A 20,915-nucleotide genomic window follows, 5' to 3' on the forward strand; every position below is an offset into this window, starting at 1 on the left:
ACTTGTAAACAGATATTCAGGTTGGAAAAGCTCAGTAACTGAAATCATCAGCCCTTGAGAAGGAATGAGATCATATGACTTCAAGCAGCGAATCAAGAATAATTCAACTCTTTTTCACGCTAGAACATCAAATCGGGGATCCTAGTAGAAATACAGCCGATCAATTTGGAATGAAGATTTTTGTCAAATCAAGTCGAAGGAAGCCTTTTTCTACAGGGAAGAATCATCTTGCAGCAGAAGAGAACGAAATTTTAAGATTCTATTTTCTAAGGTTTTCACTGTTACAATTTTCAAACCTAATTTTAATTTCTGCAAAAACGTTATGGCTCTATTACGTAGCTCAGCTACATTAATTAACTTGATCAAACAGTTCCACATTTATTTGCAGAACGTCTTCGGATCTGCTTCGGAACACTCAATGAAAGCTGTTTTCTCATTTTTGCGTAGTCGACAAGTTTATGTCAATTAATCTTTTCACACTTTTAACATCTTCACATATTGGAACACCCTCAGCTGCCTTTGAGAAAATCACAGCTTACAAACACCGAACTGGAAACTTTCTGACAGTAAACGAAGTTATCTGCACTCTCATGTGAAACAGAAGCTTAATGTTTTAGACTAATTTTCAGTCATCAGACAGTGGAAGTTCCAGAAAATAATTTGGAAGCACCTAAATATCCATTCACCTCACAGATCGCTTTTATAGGATCCTTTGTCGCTGTCCTGAAACCTGAAAATATGCTTCACTTATTTCTTAGAATGGAAAGTTAGCCTTCTCTCAAGCAATCGTGATCTTGAAAAACAATTCAGAGGCTTCAACTCCCACTCCACCCTCAAAGATTTTCTAATAACATACTTTTGGAATAAACTGCGAGACTGATTCCACTTTCCTTCGGGTCTGAGATAAAAAAAAAAAAAAAAAAAGGTAAGGCAAATTTGAATTTTCTTGTTTTCTTCCTGTTGCTTATCAACAATTAGTGCAGGTTCCGCAAGGCTATGCTCACTTAAAGATGATTCTTTATAGGTTGTTTCACTTCTTTATATGATTTTCTGAACTTGAGGAACTCCAGAGATTATTTTTTGATTAAAATTAAATTTAATTTTAAGGCGCTTTGGCCATCTGGTCCTTTTGAAAATTTGCAGATATCTACCAAAAGCGCTTCAGCGCGTTTTAAACAACGCGGCTGATTAAAACACCCAGAATTGCTGCACACGAGTTTGTGACATCTAAAATAGACAAATAAATGGGAGCCTTGCTTTGTGCGACTGAATTCGTACTTGTAAAGGAAAGAGAACTTTAATATTGAAGATTTTCAGTTCAGTTCTTCATTACACGAAGTTAAAATGAAACATTTTGGAATTAAATAGCAGAATTTTCGGATCCTCATTGTCGTCACTGGGATAATAAGATTTAGTAGTTATTTCTTAATGTTAGCTCCCAAAGTGCTAGCAGTAAATCCTCTTATCACAGCCTTAACGAGTGCAATCGTTGGAGCTCTCAATACACTGAAATTCATTTCTTCCTTTCAAAGACGGAAAATTGCCTTGTCGCGTTTAATAGTGAACTTGAAGAAAGCTTTTGTGTAATCATCCATGATTATTCTTTCAGAATCATGAGTTAGTTCCTGGAAAATCATTCCTTGATAGATTTCCTGGAGAATTCGGTGTGGGCATAAATTAGGCAAAAGCCGCTCTTTCTTCGTTTCCTTCTGTCCATCAGCTTGTATAACACCACCTTTGACAACAGTATCCTTCAAGGGTGTAAAACAATTTGTCATCACATAATGAGAATCTCGATTACCTGTAAGCAGTTTGGAGACGTTGGTGGTTCCGGATAGCCAATTTCACAATGCTTTTTCTCATAAAAGTTCTTAAGATCTAAATTGTACTGAAAGTGGAAGTAATTCCAGTGAGCTAAACGTTTCAGTCTTCGATGAGACTTCCTTCAAACAGCGGGCTGTGACTGAAAAGATAAGGCCTTTAACAGTCTTATCTAACTCAGTTCCATTCGAGTAAGCAATATTGAGTAGGAACAGTGCCTTTGACACTAGGCATGTTTAGTCTCCATCCTAAAAATATAGGCAATATTGTGCCTTAGATTTTCAATAGAAATATCACGTATAGGGTATCGTACACGGGAGAATCATGATAGTACACAGACAGAGAAATGCCTTTACGCCTAGCTCTGCTTCTACCTGCTGCTGAAGGAATTTAGTTGATCGAAATTCTTTATAAAGTTGAATTACAATATCATTTTTAATACACAGTGGGCGTAATTACAACTAAAATATTTGAGCATAAAATTCTTTTCAACTCCCGTCTCCATAATTTTATGCGTTTCTGGGAAAACTGCGTTAAGAAAATTTGGAAATTCACTGAAACATGATTCTTTTAATTAACTTTTGAATAATCTCTATTTCTAGTAAAATAACTCTAAATATTTTTGCACTTTGAAAAAAAAATTGGATGTCAAAATTCCTCAATATCCATAGAACTTTAGAGCTCTTCCGTTAAAATCACGCTAATATAATTTTGATTGCCTAACTTCAAAGTCATTATTTAACATAATCATTGGTAGTTTTCGGTATTTTTTTCCTAAAATTATTTAATATCACCATACTTATCTCACTGAATGATACTAAAAATTAAATAAATATATTTTGAAAGAAAAATATGTGTTAAAATTCCTAAATATCCTAACTTAACATTTTAGTATAATCTTGCAAATCTTTAAGCATATTTTAACAATAATATAAGCTATATTTTTCTGCATTAAAATCATCATTTTCAAACTTAAATTAAGACTTTTATTTAATATTTACACTATTTGAAATATCTTAAATTTACATATTTAATTTTTAATAATATTTTTAATTCTTCGTGAAAATTTCTAAATTTTGTTTTATCAAATAACAGAACAAGTTAATTAAGCTATCAAATGCAATTTCAGAATTACGTTAAATTTAGTCGTATTTTCAGTTGACAGCGAAAATGATTCAGACTTTCTTCTTCCTCAATTTTTGTAATAATTCACTTTCAGCATCTTATTTTTAAGAATGATTACAAACCATTCAAATGTACAATTTATTATACGAGTTATCTCTAAAAACTGAATGTGATGAAATAACGATTTTACTGCTTTGCGGCTGAACCAATATCCAATACTTTCACAGCTGAATGGCTTTTATCCGTACCGTCCGTTCTTCAAACATCAGGGTACATTTCAGTCTATCACTCTGAACAAACTATGTTTTAATCGATTGCTTTCTGTTCCTAAGATATCATAGATGTTTTGGTCTATCAAAGAATACTACGTTACTCTGAGTTTTGCAGACGCAATAAATGACGTGTGCGATGCGCTTGGATGCCAAAATTTGATCACTCTTTTGCGACGGGTAGATTGATGGTTGGTGGATATCGAGAAAGACGGTTGCGCCTGTCCTCTTTTTGTCCCGTTCTCACTGAGCATAAAAACATGATGAGGATGAATCGAATGCATTTTTGTGAGTTTGGTGACGATTTTTCCTTTCTTCCTTGAATCAATGATTTACAGAACATTTTCATGGAAGCACTTTTTTTCATACAATTTTCCCGTTACCTTTACTCCAGTGCCCTTATTTTGAACTGATGTAGAGAGTATACTTTTCTTATTTATCTCTATTTTCATGCAATATTCGATAACATATATCTGGTAAAAGACAATCCTTTATTTCGAATAATATTTATTAACACATAAAAATGTATGCTACTGCTGTATTTTTTAATTCTTTAAATATCCATCAACATATTTAATAACATTTACTCAGTAAAATCTTCTGCTTTATTCTTCAATTTGACTCTGACTAAATAATGTGAATATTTATATAAAGTATGGGCAAAACGTTATCCAGTAAACATCCTTCTATATATGCTAACGGATGTAGAAGATTTATGACATAAGGGCTGATTCAGAATGCCAGTTTATTACAACTTCTCATTAATTTCAAAAGTTTGTAATAAATATGCAAAATGAAAACATCCGGACAAATTATTAATTTTCTTCAAAGAATATTACTCTGTATTTTTGTTTAGGACTTCACTAATGTAGTCAAGTACTAAACTAGTGTAGTTAATAATTAAATTCCTTTCAGTGGGGAGTAGGGTATAGTAAGAAAAACAAGATCAGATATAAAGCTCCTTTTCAGCCGAACGTACGTCAGTTTTTTTTTTTTTTTTTTTTTTTTTTTTTTTTTTTTTTTTCCGATATTCCTGCTTTTCTTTAAAAAAAAAATCTTATGAATTTCTCCGTTATTATCATTACTTAATATACTCAAAAGCAAATATTTATGGAAAAGGATAGTATTTTTCAAAAGAAGAAAAAAAAGAGCAGTATCATGTTTAATGAAACTAATACACAGAAAGATACGAGTCTTAAGTACAGTATTAACCATTCATTTAACACAAGCCTTATCTCTCAAGTTATTTAGGATTATCTGTAATTAAAGCAAGCTCTATTTTACTTGCTTTGTGACGTAAAGCTTACGATATGTAACTTACGATATGTGGTTTAATTTTCAGTTTTTAACTGTCCAGCGCATTTTCATACAGGAAATTTAAATTATTTTTTGAGTTTAATGCCATTTATCTAAGAAATAATACTTTTATTTCCAGCTAAAAGGCCACCAGTTGAAGAAACAGCCAATTTTCTCCAGACTTTAATAATGAATCATGGACGAAATTTCTTGGAGAAATTGTTTGGAAGTAAAGCACGCGATGCATTGGTCCCACTTGGAGGAATGCAAAAGGTGGCCATCGCATTGTCGGGTTAGTATTTTCTTTCCAAATGACAAAAGTTATACAAAACCTTCAACTTCTCGTGTACTTCTCTGCATTTAAAATAAGGCTGAGACAAAAATACTTCTTCTTTACAACCTCTTTCAAAGTCGATACAAAGCCTTCCCTGCATGTGACAGTTTACCATTGCTGTAGCTAAGAAACTTTATCCCATAAGCTCATAAAATTCCCTACCTTTGTCTGATAAGCATAAAAATATTAACTAAAAGAGATATCATAGTTGCAAATATGCTGATGTCTTACTAAATGTATATGCCCTTGCAGAAAATGAAATGTACCGCATACGCATTCATTTATTTCTAAGAATTGTTTATTTTGATGACATTACTAATGCTTTGAGTTTCACCATGTTTCATCCATGCAAGATAAAGTAATAATTCCTTCATCTTTAGCATGAAAAAAAAAGTTAAATATTAACTTATAACAACACAGATTTTTTCCACAGAAATTTTGAAAGCTTATAGCTATACTGTAGTTAAGAACTTCAAATAAATAAAATTTATAAAATTAAGCATATAAGAATTTAAAGATATGCTTAGTATTATTTCATCTCTCATGCAGTTAATCACTTTCAAATTTAAGTTTTCTTTGGAAAACGAGGTTGTAAACAGCTGATTCAGCTGCATAACAGCTTGTAACTTATTTGTCTTGTAAATTCTGAATATTGAAAATGATTTTATCCTGATACTTAAAAGACAAATATCCAAGTCCTTTTTCAGTCAAAAGAATTGCAATTAACAACTTATAGCCTCTGTTTAGCAATAATAAAAGCTGAAGCGTGAAGTTGTTACAAATCTGCTTCCCAACTCAATTAGTTAATGCTGTTTCTAAAGTTTTTATACAAATAAAGAGACGCAAACCATACTGAATTTCAATAATTCCTGAGAGTCATATTTTAGTTGGCTTTAATTTCAATAAATGAAGAGCCGATACATTTCGAAAGACTACAGCTTTGACTTCTTCATCTAAGTAAAATACTGAAGCCATAGAGTATTGTCTCGCGTCTTGCTCACCCGTGAAGTATTGTCTTAAGTTTGGGTAATCATCCACTCTAAATGGCAGGCTGAGTGAGCTTAGATGGCTAGAGCATCGAAATGCATTGAACCCGCCAAATAAAAGTTGAATTTTAGCAGTTACTGTGTTAACGCAAATTCAAATTTTTGACACTCTGTAAATTTGGAAATACATTTGGTGATTTAAAAGCTGAAAATGTGTTTATTCTCTAATCTGTATTGCTTACTCTCTTGTTCATATAAAAAAGTGAATTCTCTCACTCCTCTTGCAGTCACTCCTCTTGCAGTTGTAAGCAAGGCAACATTGACTTGAAGTTGCAAATAGATTTGTAATAAATTCCGTTTTCAAAAAATAATGTTTCTACATCCAATGTTCCTAAAATATTTGGTTTTTCTCATGATCCTTTCTAATAACATTGTGTCGCTAATGGTTTAGGGCATCTTTGTCCATTGTTATTATATAATTTGTAAAATCCTGTAAAAAAATCATTTTTTAATGTAATATTTGGTACTTTACTTATGATCAGACGTCTAATTGCATACGTAAACTTTAATTGATTTTACTTTAATTAATTTTGTGGGGTTACAGATAGTTACTTTTTAATTTATTTGATTTTACTTTAATTAATTTTGTAGGGTTATAGATGGAGAGCCATTAGGGCCATCTCTAACCCCACAAAATTTTTACCAAGACTATGAAATAACGAGAAAAAAATACGTTTAAAATACTACTATTTAAAAATAAAAATTATTGTAATGTATTCGTATTTTTGTCACTAGATGGCTGCACTTGTCAGTTAAATTAAATTTAGCGTTTCTAAGACGTTTACATAACACTTGATTTCAGAAAACATTTTCACAGTGGTGCAAAAAGAGCAGATGCACCTAATTAAAGAAAAAAATTCAGATTTATGAACGAAGAAAATGATTATGACAGTTTATTTTATGAATTAGAAATTAAAGCTTCAGATAATAATGGAGAACAGAAAATAATGGAAATAACTACCTATCATTATGGTTCTTTTCACAAGGTCAAGTCCACTCCTGATTGCTTAAATGATATTTCTGTGTGAGCACAGATTTAAAAAAAAAAAACTTATGGTAAAATCCTAGTATACGGTGCAGCCTTGGCGCGATTTTGAAAATTATCGCCAACACCAAAAATGACCCAAAGAACGTCTAGGTATATACTAAACGCTTTGTACTAACACTATATACATAGTAAATACTATGTATAACTATTTATATTCTTTCAATGACCGGTTTACTACTCATCGTAAATGTCCCGTTTTTTCTGCTCATCATAAAGTCGCCAAATCCCGTGTGCACCGGATACTAGGATTAAACCAAATTTATTTTTAATCTAATTTTATAAACTTTGAATAAAGGGTTTGAAATAAAACAGTAAATATGTCTAAAAACAGTATTATTTTGTTAAAAACGGTCCCTCGATCAGTTGCCAAATTTGGAAGATTAGTGCCCAGAATTCTCAAACTTATAATAATAATAGCAGGAAACTTGTAATAATATTAATATGCCATATAATATAATACATATAATATTTAATATGTGCAATGCCGATATTCTTCGTAATGTCCAATTTGTGTAATTCTCTGATTTTTTTAAACAAAAACAGATCGAAGGATACATTAGGAGATCAACAGTAATATAATAATAACATTAATATTATATAATATTTAATTTATCTTAAAAACATTATTTTAAAATAATCAAATTTGTATTTTAAATTGTATTTTTAATTATTTTTCCTTTGATTTGTTAATAATATTTGCTAACGAATATTTATGCGGCGGCATTATGTAGGACGAGAAAAAATGGTACTTCGTTCTCCCCATGTACAGCGAGATCTGTTTCGCTCAAAAAGTTGTCAGAGAATTGCATAAACTCGACATTCCGCAGTCTTGACGCTACGCACATTAAACATTATATATATTATACTATGTGATTTCTTTTTGTTCTTTTGTTGAAAGTTAGTTAGTTATAGTTAGTTATAGTGTTTTCAAGTTTTTAGGAAATTCATTTTAAATTTCACCAAAACACTTGCGGTGGCTGCTTTAACATGGAAGTACCCTAAAAACAATTATTCTTACATCATTTATGGATCTGGGGACCTGATTTAAAACTCGCAGTTGGGGTCATAAATCAGCATAATTAATTCCCAGAATAATGTTTCATACATTTAACAGCAAATTGGCCAATATCGATTACCAGTTACAGTGAATCTTCATTAAAGACGAGAAAAATGAATGATATCGGCAGAGATTCACTGTATTATAATCATACTAAATATTAATAAAAATATGCGTAATTTACAACTGAAACATTAGTTTTTATTACTATTATTTTATTATTATTGCAAACATTATTTTTAATCAGAATTATCACTCATCAGGTCTATGATGTCTCGTTTTTTGACACTTCCGTGTTAGGCAGATGGCTAGTGATAACTGCTGTCCATTCTTCTTGATTGGAATACGTTAGTGCTTAATTCGTTTCCACTGGAATGAAAGCAAAGTGTTTAGAGTTACTACAATTTTAAAGTTTTCCAAATATACCGAAAGTGGAATCTGTTCCAATTAATCACCAAATATTTGGCGTTACACTGTTATATTTTTAACTGAAATTTAAAAGTCACACTGTGTCCTTAAGCCTCTCTTCCTGTTCAGTTTTCTCTTGTTAATACTGAGAGCTGCAGAGATTAGAATTTTTTGAATATCACTAACGAGCGAATTATATTCTTTGGCAGACGACATGCTTTCAAGTATATTCAGTGTTCTTAGATTTGATTGACCGCAAATTTAGACTTCAGAAGTCTTTCTCTCAAATAGATTTTACAAGCTTATTAGTGCGTATGGTGTACCTACAAACAAATTATACCTACGCTAAATACAAGGTTGGTTTTACGATTTTGATTGTCACATTAGCGTGTTTCTCTTATAGTCTAAATGTTTTAGTATCTGAAATATTTTTGCGATATACGAAATGGATTCCGGACAGGATAAATGCCGTATCATTATATATGTGAACTTACAAATATATTAATCGATTACGAATTTCTGGTTCATATAATTTCTGATTGCGGAGCACCTTTCTTGAATATAGATTTGGTCCGTGTATCAGTCAAAGGGTAAAGAAAATATGAAAGATGAATTTGTTGAGCATAATAACATGATGACAAAGCAAAGGGGCAAACTGGGTAATTATTTTAAAAAAACGGAAGGTGAGAATGTCGCTGTGAATAAAGAGTGTAATGATGCTGAAAATAAAACGAACAACTTGAGTAAACTGCGGCAATCCGAATCTGGCAAAAATTCTTCAGCTTTAAAGAAAAAGCATAGAACAGAAGATAGTTTCGTAGAGCTTCTAAATTTAATTTAAGTTACTGAAGGAAAACATTTCCTAATAGCAAATATGAATTTGGAGAGGACAGATAAAATTGTAAAAGCAACTTCAGATTCAATTTATTATATGTGACAAAAATAATAGTTGTCTGGTTTCCAACTCCAGAAAGCAGAAGCAAAATTAGAAAAGTTTAATTCTTCTCATTGAGTTTTCTCAGTGTGTTAATGTTTCTCAATGCGTTATCGACTCAAAATCCAAGAACTTAGCCAAAGCTTGTACACAATTTTTTAAGAACCAGTTCGGTCAAGGAATGCTTTTATATACATTTATTGATAATAACTTGATATTTCCCATAGACAAAGAAACACAATGCTTTTTAGTACTATCACGGTATTCGTCTGCTTACAAATAGTGAACAGGTGAAGCGCTATTGAGCTGAACAACTCGCAAGAAAAGGACCTTTGTATTGCTTTTGTTAAAAACCAGCTCAATTATAATTGTGGCTTTCATGTCAAACAGGGATACAGGGACTACAAAAACTATAAGTCTTTCTCTTATTATTAATTGTCTCAAAATCACAAAAATCATATCTTAAAATAGTGCTACAAGCATATATTGTTTAATAGTTCTAGGTAGCACACCATACATAAGTCATAAAGAAGATATAAGTGTGATTTTAATAGAAAGAATTGTCTACAAGTTTCTAAAAATTAATACATCAAGTTAAGTAAGTTCAAATTGAGAAGGAATTAAAATGCTGGAATGAAGTTTTCAGAAAGATTGCTTTTTACATTATGCTTACAGCAGGAAAAACAAATCTTCCTTTAAAGAGCGATCATAGTAGAAAATACAGTCAATGGAACTTCCTAGCCGAAAGGAGTTGAATTAATAGCCAAATAAGCCAAATAATTATCTCTGCAATAAACATTATATAATGTCATGAAAATAATGGGATAAACGAATGTTATTTAATAGTTCCAGGTTTCGCACCAAGTATAATTAGCAAAGAAGAGCTGAGTGTATTTTATGAGTGTTAGGTAATGTCTGTTTTAGATCAGTCACCATTTAGGTCTATTTGTTTCGATTTTATGAAATTTTAGATAGCCCACATCGTCTCACTAAATTATTCTTTCATGCATTATTAGGTCTTAGGATTGCAGATTATCGTGGACAATCATACGATAGTGAATACGACATGAAAGGGGGAAAATGGGCAGCATGCCTTGTCCTATTTACGGCATTACATAGCTTTTCTGCTCATAACGCGAATTTGGTTGTTAGTAACATAATTAAATCATCAAAAACTGCATAAAATTTTACTATTGTGTGGCAAAGATAGTTTTCTTCATTTTCAGCACTTAAAAGGCGCTGGGAAGTTCTAAGCATTCATACGCAATTCGCGGTGAAACCGCTCTGCGAAACCAAATAGGAAAAGGTATTAAAGCTGCTATAAATACGATCTCAACCGCTAAACGGTATATATTATATTTTAGCTATAATATATGGTTTTAGAAGAGTGCTAAGAAATTTTTAAATCGATTACCTCTTTCTTGGCAAGACATCTAATTTATTAAAAGAAATCACAGCATCTAACCACTAGACTAAACTGGCTGGTCATCCGGCTATGCGATCACTAGGCAATTAGGATGTGTACCCAATGGCACCCCGTACCAGCACGCCAGGTGTTGGCCCCCCATGACGGTGATGATTGCAAGCTGGCAAAACTCGTTCTAGGTACATACAGAGACGAATTTGTTCATCATACTGCTACCCGGATGAATAGGGTGCTGGGTCTGGGCGTCTGGTGCGAGTCTCACGTGTGGCCTTATTCTGGCCTTGCTCTGGATATTGGAGGACGTGGCGCTAAACCAATTAACCATAACGGTAAAGGGATGGTGCCCACGTTCCCCATTCCTAATCCTAATACTAATCCTAATGATGCTGTACGCGAAATCAGGATCAGTCTGTAAAGACTGCAGGGTTCACTCCTGTCTCCAGTGTCGTTGTCCGTAGTGCTACAGTGCAAATGTCATCGCACTGTGTCCGCGCGAACACTTGTCGTCCTAAACACGAGCCAAGTTCCTGACTCACGGTTTAAAACGTGGCTGTACAATCCCGTACGGCCGAGAAGACAACATGTCTGTTCTGTCTGGAGCTAGTGACCCGGGGACACTGGGATGTACACTGCTCAAAAAAAAAAATGGGACAGTCCTATATCTCCCGATCTTCTGGGCCGATTGACAAAATTCAAATTGCGTTCTTCATGTCTCGAAAGCGCGACTTAGGATATATATTAGATTTATATATAGCACTATTCTAACATAGGTATTTTGATACAAAATCGGACTTTTTCTGAAATAACATACCAATTTTTTTACATATTTTGATTCTACGACTCAAATTACGCTTAAATATGAAATTTTGTAAAATTTGGAGCGAAATTTACGGAGAAATTCACAAATTTATGTTGGCACTTTTTTGTCAGTTTGCGCCAAGAATACTTCACTTGGCGAACTTCTTAATATATGGCAACCTAGTTTCCTTTCCCGTGAGAGGGAAAAAAGTCACCATCGTTCCTTTTTTCCAAATTATATTCTTTATATTATATTTTTAATTATAACTTTTTATTTTAAGTACTTTTTTTTTTTTTTTTTTTTTTTTTTTTTTTTGAATTTCATTTTAACTGTTTAAGTTGCACTTTTTTTTTTTTTCGAATAACTGTTTTAAAAATTTCTATTTACCTATTCGAACAGTGTAAATAAAGGTGCAGCGTTTATTTTTTTTCAAATAGTTTTCTTTATATATATTTTTCGTCATAGTTATTATTTTAGGTAATTTTTAAATTTTTATACTTTTATTTTAATTGTTTGTGTTGCATTGTCTCTTCAGATAATTGTTTTAAAATTTTCTATTTATTCCTTCGAACTGAGCATTTTAAATATATTTATTAATATCAATTTTCCAGAATTTGATTTTATTTATTTGAACTGCTTTTCTTTCGGAAGAATACTTTGTAACCCAGACTACGATGAGTTTGAAAACTGCATACTATATTAAAAGAGAAAATACAGTAAAGCACAGTTTTACACGCCTTTCAATGTTCCGTTCAGAAAAGATATATATAAATAAGAGAGATGTATAACCGACATTTTAACTTAGGATGACTTGCATACACTGCTTTAAACAGTTTTATCATTGTGCCCATTGCTTTACACAATTTTATCCTACATTTGGTTTCTTAAAATGTTATTCATATTTTAGTCAAATATTTTATTTTTGAAATCGCAAGAATCAAATATCATAACATTGAAAAGTTTTAAATTAAAAAAAATACAAATACTAAATTTTACGAAAAAATTTATTTTTCTTCTCTTTTTCTTTAAGCATTCTGAAAGTATATTAAAAAGTATCCAACTTTTCGAAACATTTTGGTATTTCTGACAATTATTTTAAATAAAGTTATCGCCTTCCATTTCATAAAGGCCCACAAACGGCCGAGCGGTAAAGACGCTGATCACTGGTAGTTTGGTCCGAGGTTCGAATCCCGCAAACGGGCTGGTTGCATGGGTGTTTTCGTGGTTTTCCCGATGTGTAACGTGTATACGAGCCAGTTTTCCTTAGAAAGTCCTCCACGAAGGCATCCCTCCCTTTAGGCAGATAGCCCTCGTGTGCTTTGCCATAATTAAATAATCCAATCCAATCCTGAATTAAATATAATTGATTTGTAACTTCTACTAGAACTGACGTTAAGAATTTAAGTGCAAATAAATAATATCGTGTGCAATCTTGATTAATATAAAATTAAAAATATTTGCACAGAAAAATATTTGCATTCAGACAGAAAGTTTTTTGAAATATTTGCAATTACTTTATAAGAAGGATTTATTAATAACCATAATAATTACTTATTATATTACTGATGATTAGGAATCAGTTCTTGACAATTACATTCTAAATTAGAATTTTAAGAATTATTAGAATTTTAAATTAGAATAATGAAAATACGCTACGCACAAAAATACATTTTAGGATAAAAAATGAGTTGCTTTTTTATGTTTTAAAACTTCTTGAATTCATTTAATAAGCATCGTATCCTCGTTGTTAATTGAATTCAGAATGTTGGGTGTCGTTTATATAATTATTCTTACTTGTCCACGGAATCTGCTGACTTATCCAGCGATTAAGTAGCTGCAGATCATTTCTACATAACCATTGAACTTCCATTAATTCAGTCTCTAGAGGGTTGTATATTTATATCATAATTTGACTTTGATAAAAATGATTATTCTAAATCTTATGTTTCTATAAAAATATACTGTGCTTTAAAAATATGGATGATAGTACCAGCCGCTCTTTCAGCCACTTCAAAAGCATCAGTTTGTTTAGAAATGATTTGTGCAGTTAATGTCATAAAATTCAAATAAACATGAAACGAAAATTCTCAGTTTTAGACAATTCGATTTAAACGAAGTAAAGTAGCAGACGATAAAACGCCGAAGGTAAAAATTTACTCTTACAAAAATGTACTCTTATAAAAAGAAAAAAAAAAAAAAAAAAAGATAGAGAGGAATTTTAAAAAATATTAAAAAATTTATTTAAAAAAATAGCTTTTCGTATAGTAGTAATAAATATTTATTACGCATCATTGAGGGAAAAAATGTCATATAATTAATTCTCCGTAAAATTTTACTTGAAATTTAAGGTTAAAAATAGCTGTGGCAATACAGTGTAACAAAAATCCATAGACCACATTTGGCGTTATTATCGCTCAAAAAAAAGATGCCAAATTTCAAAACGCGAAAATATGTAAATTTGTGTATATCTTAGAAAATTTTGAATAAAAAAGTCTAATTTTTTGCAGATATGCTTAAAAGTATACCTACTTTAAGATGATGGTAAAAATTTTATAGGTTATAATTCAAATTTTTTTTCGAAAAATTTATAAAAATTATTTAAAAATAGAAATTTAAAAAATAAAACACAAAAAATGGGTAAATTTTATTTGGAATGAACCTAAATTTCGAAATGTGAGAGAAAAAATCAAAAAAGTTTAATAAAAAAAGAGATATAAATAAATATTTGCCAAATTCAATTAACATTGAGGAGCTAAAATTTTGAGAGTTAATATTTCAAAAACTACTCGTACAATCTTTACAAAACTTGGTATTCTGGCATAATTTGAGTCATAGAATCGAAATATGTAAAAACATTGGTATGTTATTTCAGAAAAAGTCCGATTTTGTGTCAAAATACCTATGTTAGAATAGTGCTATATATAAATCTAATATATATCCTAAGTCGCGCTTTCGAGACATGAAGAACGCAATTTGAATTTCGTGAATCGCCCCAGTAGAACGGGAGATATAGCACTGTCCTTTTTTTTTTTTTTTTTTTTTTTTTTTTTTTTTTTGAGCAGTGTACATAGTGTTACTCACCTGCTTCGTGCGAATGCACCAGAAAATTAATCATTTGCATAGCCCTGCATGTTTTAGGCAAATTTGACGTCTGTTGCATGCCGTCTTTATCGTGTAGCAATTTTAATGCCCAGCAGTGTAAAATGAAAGCTGGTATTATAATAATTATCTCACAGAAAGAATTTTGCCTTAATTTTGTGCTAGTATATCAAGAAAACCTAGAACGCAAAATGCAAAGCACATATATCTTCGACTTTGCTATCTTATGCCATTACATTTTTTAGAAAGAAGGTCTGCCAAGCGTGAAAAAGGCCTTTAAACGTGCAGCTGCTCTTGCACATTCAAAAAGAACGATATTAGTTAAAATGAAGTTATTTTTGATCGCCAGGGGGTGATCTTTATGACAGAATTCGGCAGCATTTTGAAACTTGGGATAGTCGCTAGTCGGATTGGTTCTAACTCCCTGACACCTCCAGACTATTAACCGGTAACTATCATCAGGCAACCAAAATCAAGACTTGTTGCTGAATACTACATTGTGCGATTCAGATGTCCAAGTCGCTAGTTGACGACACTATCACAATACTTCGCGTCAATAATTTGGCGTTAATGGTAGTCTTCGCAAAGGGTGGCTTGTTGCAAGACCCTTTCAGTAAAACATTGGGAAACTGTTTCCCAGATCTTAAAGCAGCCAAAGCTTCCTGCACATTCCACAAAATGTCCATAATATTCAAATGTAGTGCCATCACCGATTCTCTTCGTATTCGTCGATCTGTACATCCTAAAGTAGTATGTCTAGATAAGCCTATTCCGCGACTGTTTATATTCCCTTCATCGATCCATCTAGGCCAAATTCTATGCACAATGGATACACCTACATGCGTTTCAACAGCGATAAGACCAACCAGCCATACGTAAGCCTACATTTTGGCCATTTATAAAATTGTCCGTTTTCCAGAATTGCCTACGGTGTCGTAGTCCAGGTATCTCTTCATTCACAAGTGTCTTCTGGAAAACTGAAGTTCTCGAAATTCTGGGTTCTCTGAACAGCAGAGAATAGCGACTATTGGCTAGGCTGCTGTCTTTCACTTCGCTCTATAATCACGTGACCAACTTGCATCTTACATCATCTGCATCACTTGTTCCACCACGTTTTTCCGAACTTTGCGCATTTATAGACCGAATTTTCACGGTTTTGCATTTTCTATGCAAGTCAGTCAGCAATAAAATGCTTGCCTTACTTAACGAGACTTTCAGTATTTTATATTTGTGTATATTTTCTCAACTTTTTAATTGCTCATATGTTTGCTTCGATGCTTATTTTTGTTTACTAGCGAAAATGCAGCACTTCGCACTTAAGAGTTATAAAAAATCAAAAGCTATAATTAAAATCTATCTTTAGTCATTATTTACTTTCATCTATAAAAATCTTCTATCTTAATCAAAACAATATGTAAGCATTTTATATTTACATTAAAATTAATTTTTTGACTTTGTGTGAGTATTCTTTCTATTTTACAGAAAGCGAAACTCTTGAAGATTTCGGCAAGGCCTTGCATCTGATGCGATCTGATTTGGAACATCTGAGAAATGTGTTCATGGCAGTGGAGACAGGGGACTTCAGTCTTCTGAAATCCTTGGGTATTCGGGACTCGGAACTTGGGGACGTAAAATTCTTCTTGGATAAATTAGTCAGCACCGGCTTCATGGATTAAAGGAAGACACAACTCGAAAGAAGATCGATCTCCTCCCTCCTCAATCCCTCCATATGAGTCGTCAAAACCTTTATAAATCGATATATATATATATCTATCTATATGTATATAAATAATTATGTATACCTACAGATATATATATATATATCTATCTATATGTATATAAATAATTATGTATACCTACAGATATATATATATATATATATATATATATATATATATATATATATATATATATATATGATATATCAAACGCATCAATGTACCATTGAACTGAAAAGTTCTACGAGCTACATATATACATATCTTCGGGGAAATATTAAAATTTCATTACAGTTGGTGTGAAAAGAAATATCTTTGATATTTTTATTTTATTCGTAGAAAAATTTTATTACAAGAAACAAAAATATTTTATTCAATTTATATATGAAAAGCTTGATGAATTATTCTTTTGATTTTGAATAACATTTCTATTGTAGTGATTTTCTGTTAAAATGAGAGAGGTAAAGGAAGCAAAGAAAGTTCGATTTCTCTTCAAGGTCAAAATGGCTTTCTTATCCACGCTAATTATTCAAAACTCCCAATATTTGGCAAAATTATAAGCTTTTCTGCATCTTGAAACTATTTAGGATCTCAAAACTAAAGTATTTTTCATTCTCTAAAATTTATAAGCTTGTTAACAAAAGGACGTTTTTGCCATTTTAGCTTCTCTCAGTTGTTATTAAATGTTTAAGCATGGATTTGTTTATTCAAATTCCGATAACTGCTACCATTTTTGTTTTCAGTTTGAGAAATATGGCTTTCTTATCCACGCTAATTATTCAAAACTCCCAATATTTTTGCAAAATTATAAGCTTTTCTGCATCTTGAAACAATTTAGGATCTCAAAACTAAAATAGTTTTCATTATCTAAAATTTATAAGCTTGTTAACAAAAGGACGTTTTTGCCATTTTAGCTTCTCTCAGTTGTTATTAAATGTTTAAGCATGGATTTGTTTATTCAAATTTCGATGACTGCTACAATTTTTGTTTTCAGAATTGACTGCTACAATTTTTGAGAAATATGCAAGCTTTTCTAAAATATGTTCAAAATTCTTTTATTTGCTTCTTTGCTTCATGTTTTCTTAGACGGCTCAGAATTTCCTTAACTGGCCTCAAAGCGCTTGGCAAAAAGTTTATTATACTCCCAGAAAATCCAAGCATCTCTTACATTTATGTACAATATACTTTTGTGTACTTTGATAGCTCTAAATATTACTTCTAATTTTCTTCAGTATATAAAGATGAAGCATAATTTTTAACCCATCTTTAATTCGCCTTTCTATTTCAATAATAAAAACATTTTTAAGAAACGACTATATTGGTACTACGTAAAAGTGTGTCTATCATCAACATCACGCTATCGAGCAGAAATGAAATTTGCTTCAGACAGTGAGCAGAAGTTAATTAAAATTATATAAAACCGGATGTAAATTAGTAATCTTTCACTTTCATTTTTATTGTAATCTTGCACTTAAATATGGATTTCCTTCTTTAATATTTGATTCTGAAAGTATTAAATTAAACTTGTTAAATTCATAGGTAATGCTTATAGTGCAGGTGCTGCTGTTTGCCATGCAGTATTAAAAATTATATCTATGATATCTTATATTTGCCAAGCTTTGAGACCTTACCAGAATCAATGTGATGCCTTTTAATATCTTTCCTTCCTTGGTCATTCAAAACACAGTTCTTAAAGAACACTAAATGAATTGTACTCATGGTGCCAGATGAGTTTGCACGGAATCTGATAAAGCAACAGAACACTGCAAACTCTTTTTCTCCTGCAAGCATCTATAATCTCACTATGCTATTTTGCCTTTCAAATGTATCTATCTAAAGGTGCACTTTGATTCCCTTTTAACGATGTTATTGTGTCAGTGAGTATCATAATGAGCGTCGGCGTACTTGAATTCTTTTATAAAGTTTTTTATTTCAATTCGCACTTATTATCATACGAATCAAAACCGATTTTAAACCGATTCGGTGATAGATTGTTTTCCCAATTGAAGAATATGCGTTAAAATATTATTACTTGAAAAATGTGTACATTGAACAAAAAATAATAATTTGTTTTACTCTGTACCTAATTTTAGGAAAAAAAGTGTCTTGACTGATTGTATTGAAGCACCGGTTCTAAAAACTTGATATCTTTCTTATATTTACCACTTCGTTTCGATTCAAAAATTTTATCGTAAAATTGTATGGCAATAAAAAGTTTTCCCTTATAATAGTTAAGTATTTACCTTGTGTGAGGTTTTGAATGTTTCATAAGTAATGTTATTACTATCTCCAATTATCTTTGTAACTGATTTTACTTTAATAGTCAAATGCATCTTTGATAGAAAAGGAAATATGTTTGCTCAGTATGAGCTGAACTTTTTTTAGAAACTTTCTATAAGGCTTATGAACAACGAAACAAGACAGATACTATATAATGAATTCAATGATACGCTTTTATCAGTGATAAGGCCAAGTTTAAGAGAATAAAAAAAGTTCTAAATTTTTTTAGGCGTGTTAAATGCGTTCTTAAAATGTTTATGTTTCACAATTGTTTCCAATCTAGTAAAAAATCGATCTGTTTATAGTTCATATTAATTTGAAAGCCATTTAAGAGTCTATGATTAATTTTGCATGGTTAAAGGCATTGTTACAATATATAGCTGAGAGGTTAATGTTAAATTCTTAATGAATAAGAGCGAAAAAATTTTTTTACTTCCTTTGATTCATTATTAAACTAAGCACCTACAATTATTCACTATTTAAATAAATGCGTATATTTTGTTTCACTAACTTAAATAGGCTACTGCGTTCTCTTGCAAAAAAAAATGACTTTTTATTTGTTAATTGTAGTAATAAAACTGAAGCATAAATTATCTTCTTGATTATGGTTCAATTTTGGTATCTTAAAAGTTACTTAATTATTTGAAAGGGGTAACAGAAAGCGTATCATTTCCATGTATGGAAACTATAGCTAGAAAGAAAGTTATTTTGGTCTACGAGTGACCTAAAGAATAAACATATCACAAACTGAAGTTGCCTTAACTTCGCAGTGAATAGTTTTATAATTTTTGTAAGATCTTGTATTGCAAGAGAAAATTTTATTTCTTGATTCCATTTGTAATTTATCGTACAAATAGATCATCTTATACATGTATATTGATGTGCTCTCTCAGGAAGTTTGCGGTTGCATTAGATTCTTAAAATATTTTGCATTTTAGTGTAATTGAATATACATTGCTATTAAATTTAAAGTATTTATATTTCTAAAAATTAAATTATTACATTTTAAAATGTTAAAAATACGATTAAAAGCATTTAAATTGAACTACAAGGTTCCGAAGGAGAAGAAGATGCTTTCTGTCACCGGAAAAAAATACATGAAAATAAAACTGATTTATTTTTTAGTGTATAGGATGGATTACAGTTATGAAATTTTTAGTTCAGTATATCCAAACCTGCATGCCTTTTAAACAGTTTAATATCTGTGCTAAATGTTTCGATTTCTCCCCATATATCAATTTGAACGTAATGCATATTTCGAAGTTTTATTTAAACTTTTGATATGTAATTTCACTTCTTTTATGAAAGTTAATAATAATGCAGAATAAAGTGTCGTGTTTTTCATGTATGAGCTTCAATCGATAATATTTAGAAAGCTCTTTCATTGAAAAATGTTATGCATGTTGTTTCAATTTATTAAATGGTTGGTGTCTTTGCTTAAATAGCACAATATAATGGCCAATAATGGTCACCGAATGGGTTTAAACAGCTTTGATGTTGACAGTGCTATTTCCCATAACTAGTTTGCATTACGTCTTTTTGCACTCTGTTTCTTCGCATGAGATATCGATGTATTCATGTTAGAAAGAAAAGCTGTGCCTGTTTTCAAATATATTTCTGTATTCAATCTTTTTTCTTGTAATTAGTTATCCAACTGTGATCTTAAAATCAATATGAAATAAAAAATGAAAATTGTGAGAGTATATTTACACTGTAAATTATTCGATATTTTACCCACTTGTCAGTGGGTCGAATAAATTGCATTGTGTGTCTTGGACTCTTTATCTTGTTGAATCATTTCTTTATGTCACATATCTTTTCAATCGAATATATTATTTATACAAACACTATAAAATAAGATGTACAGAATATGACACAGGAATGAGGTACAGAAAGTGTCTTTCGAAAACAGTTAAATTTAGAGAAAATACCAAAAGATATTACAGGTTACATATCATTAAATTTTATGGCTTATTTTTGGAATATCCGGCCAGTTTTTGCATTTTTTAAATATAACTTAACTTTCATATCTGTAAAATTATGTACATTCCAGACAAAATTAAGCAAAAGTATAATGGAAAAAGTCCTGCTAAGGAGCTAATTTTTTACCTTTCATTCTTTGCATAAAATAAAAACACCTTCTTTTAATGTTACATTAATTTCCTTCTTTACCAAACTTAATACACCTTCTTTTAATGTTACATCTTCATGTTACATTTTAGTGTAAATATAAAAATTTTTAATTATATATAATC

General features: G+C 31.1%; 1 protein-coding gene and 1 long non-coding RNA gene across 3 annotated transcripts in view; one reads left to right on the forward strand and one right to left on the reverse strand.

Annotated features, from left to right (window-relative positions):
* LOC118187879 (uncharacterized) overlaps positions 1-6,914 on the reverse strand; it is a 98,627-nt gene extending 91,713 nt beyond the window's left edge. The window contains exon 1 of the long non-coding RNA XR_004758031.2: positions 6,853-6,914. This is a non-coding gene — a long non-coding RNA (uncharacterized LOC118187879). The remainder of the gene's footprint in view (positions 1-6,852) is intronic.
* The window catches only part of LOC118187878 (IDLSRF-like peptide), a 215,603-nt gene extending 195,161 nt beyond the window's left edge, over positions 1-20,442 (forward strand). For both annotated transcript variants that reach the window (XM_035358165.2, XM_035358164.2), the window contains exons 3-4: positions 4,651-4,803; positions 16,145-20,442. In XM_035358165.2, the coding sequence (XP_035214056.2) occupies positions 4,651-4,803; positions 16,145-16,338 (347 nt within the window). In that variant the 3' untranslated portion in view covers positions 16,339-20,442. The remainder of the gene's footprint in view (positions 1-4,650; positions 4,804-16,144) is intronic.
* The last annotated feature ends 473 nt before the right edge of the window (positions 20,443-20,915 follow it).

This window comes from Stegodyphus dumicola, chromosome X1 (genome assembly GCF_044657685.1).
Source record: "Stegodyphus dumicola isolate Sdum_Otavi_A_Nest chromosome X1, ASM4465768v1".
Taxonomy (NCBI): Eukaryota; Metazoa; Arthropoda; class Arachnida; order Araneae; family Eresidae; genus Stegodyphus; species Stegodyphus dumicola.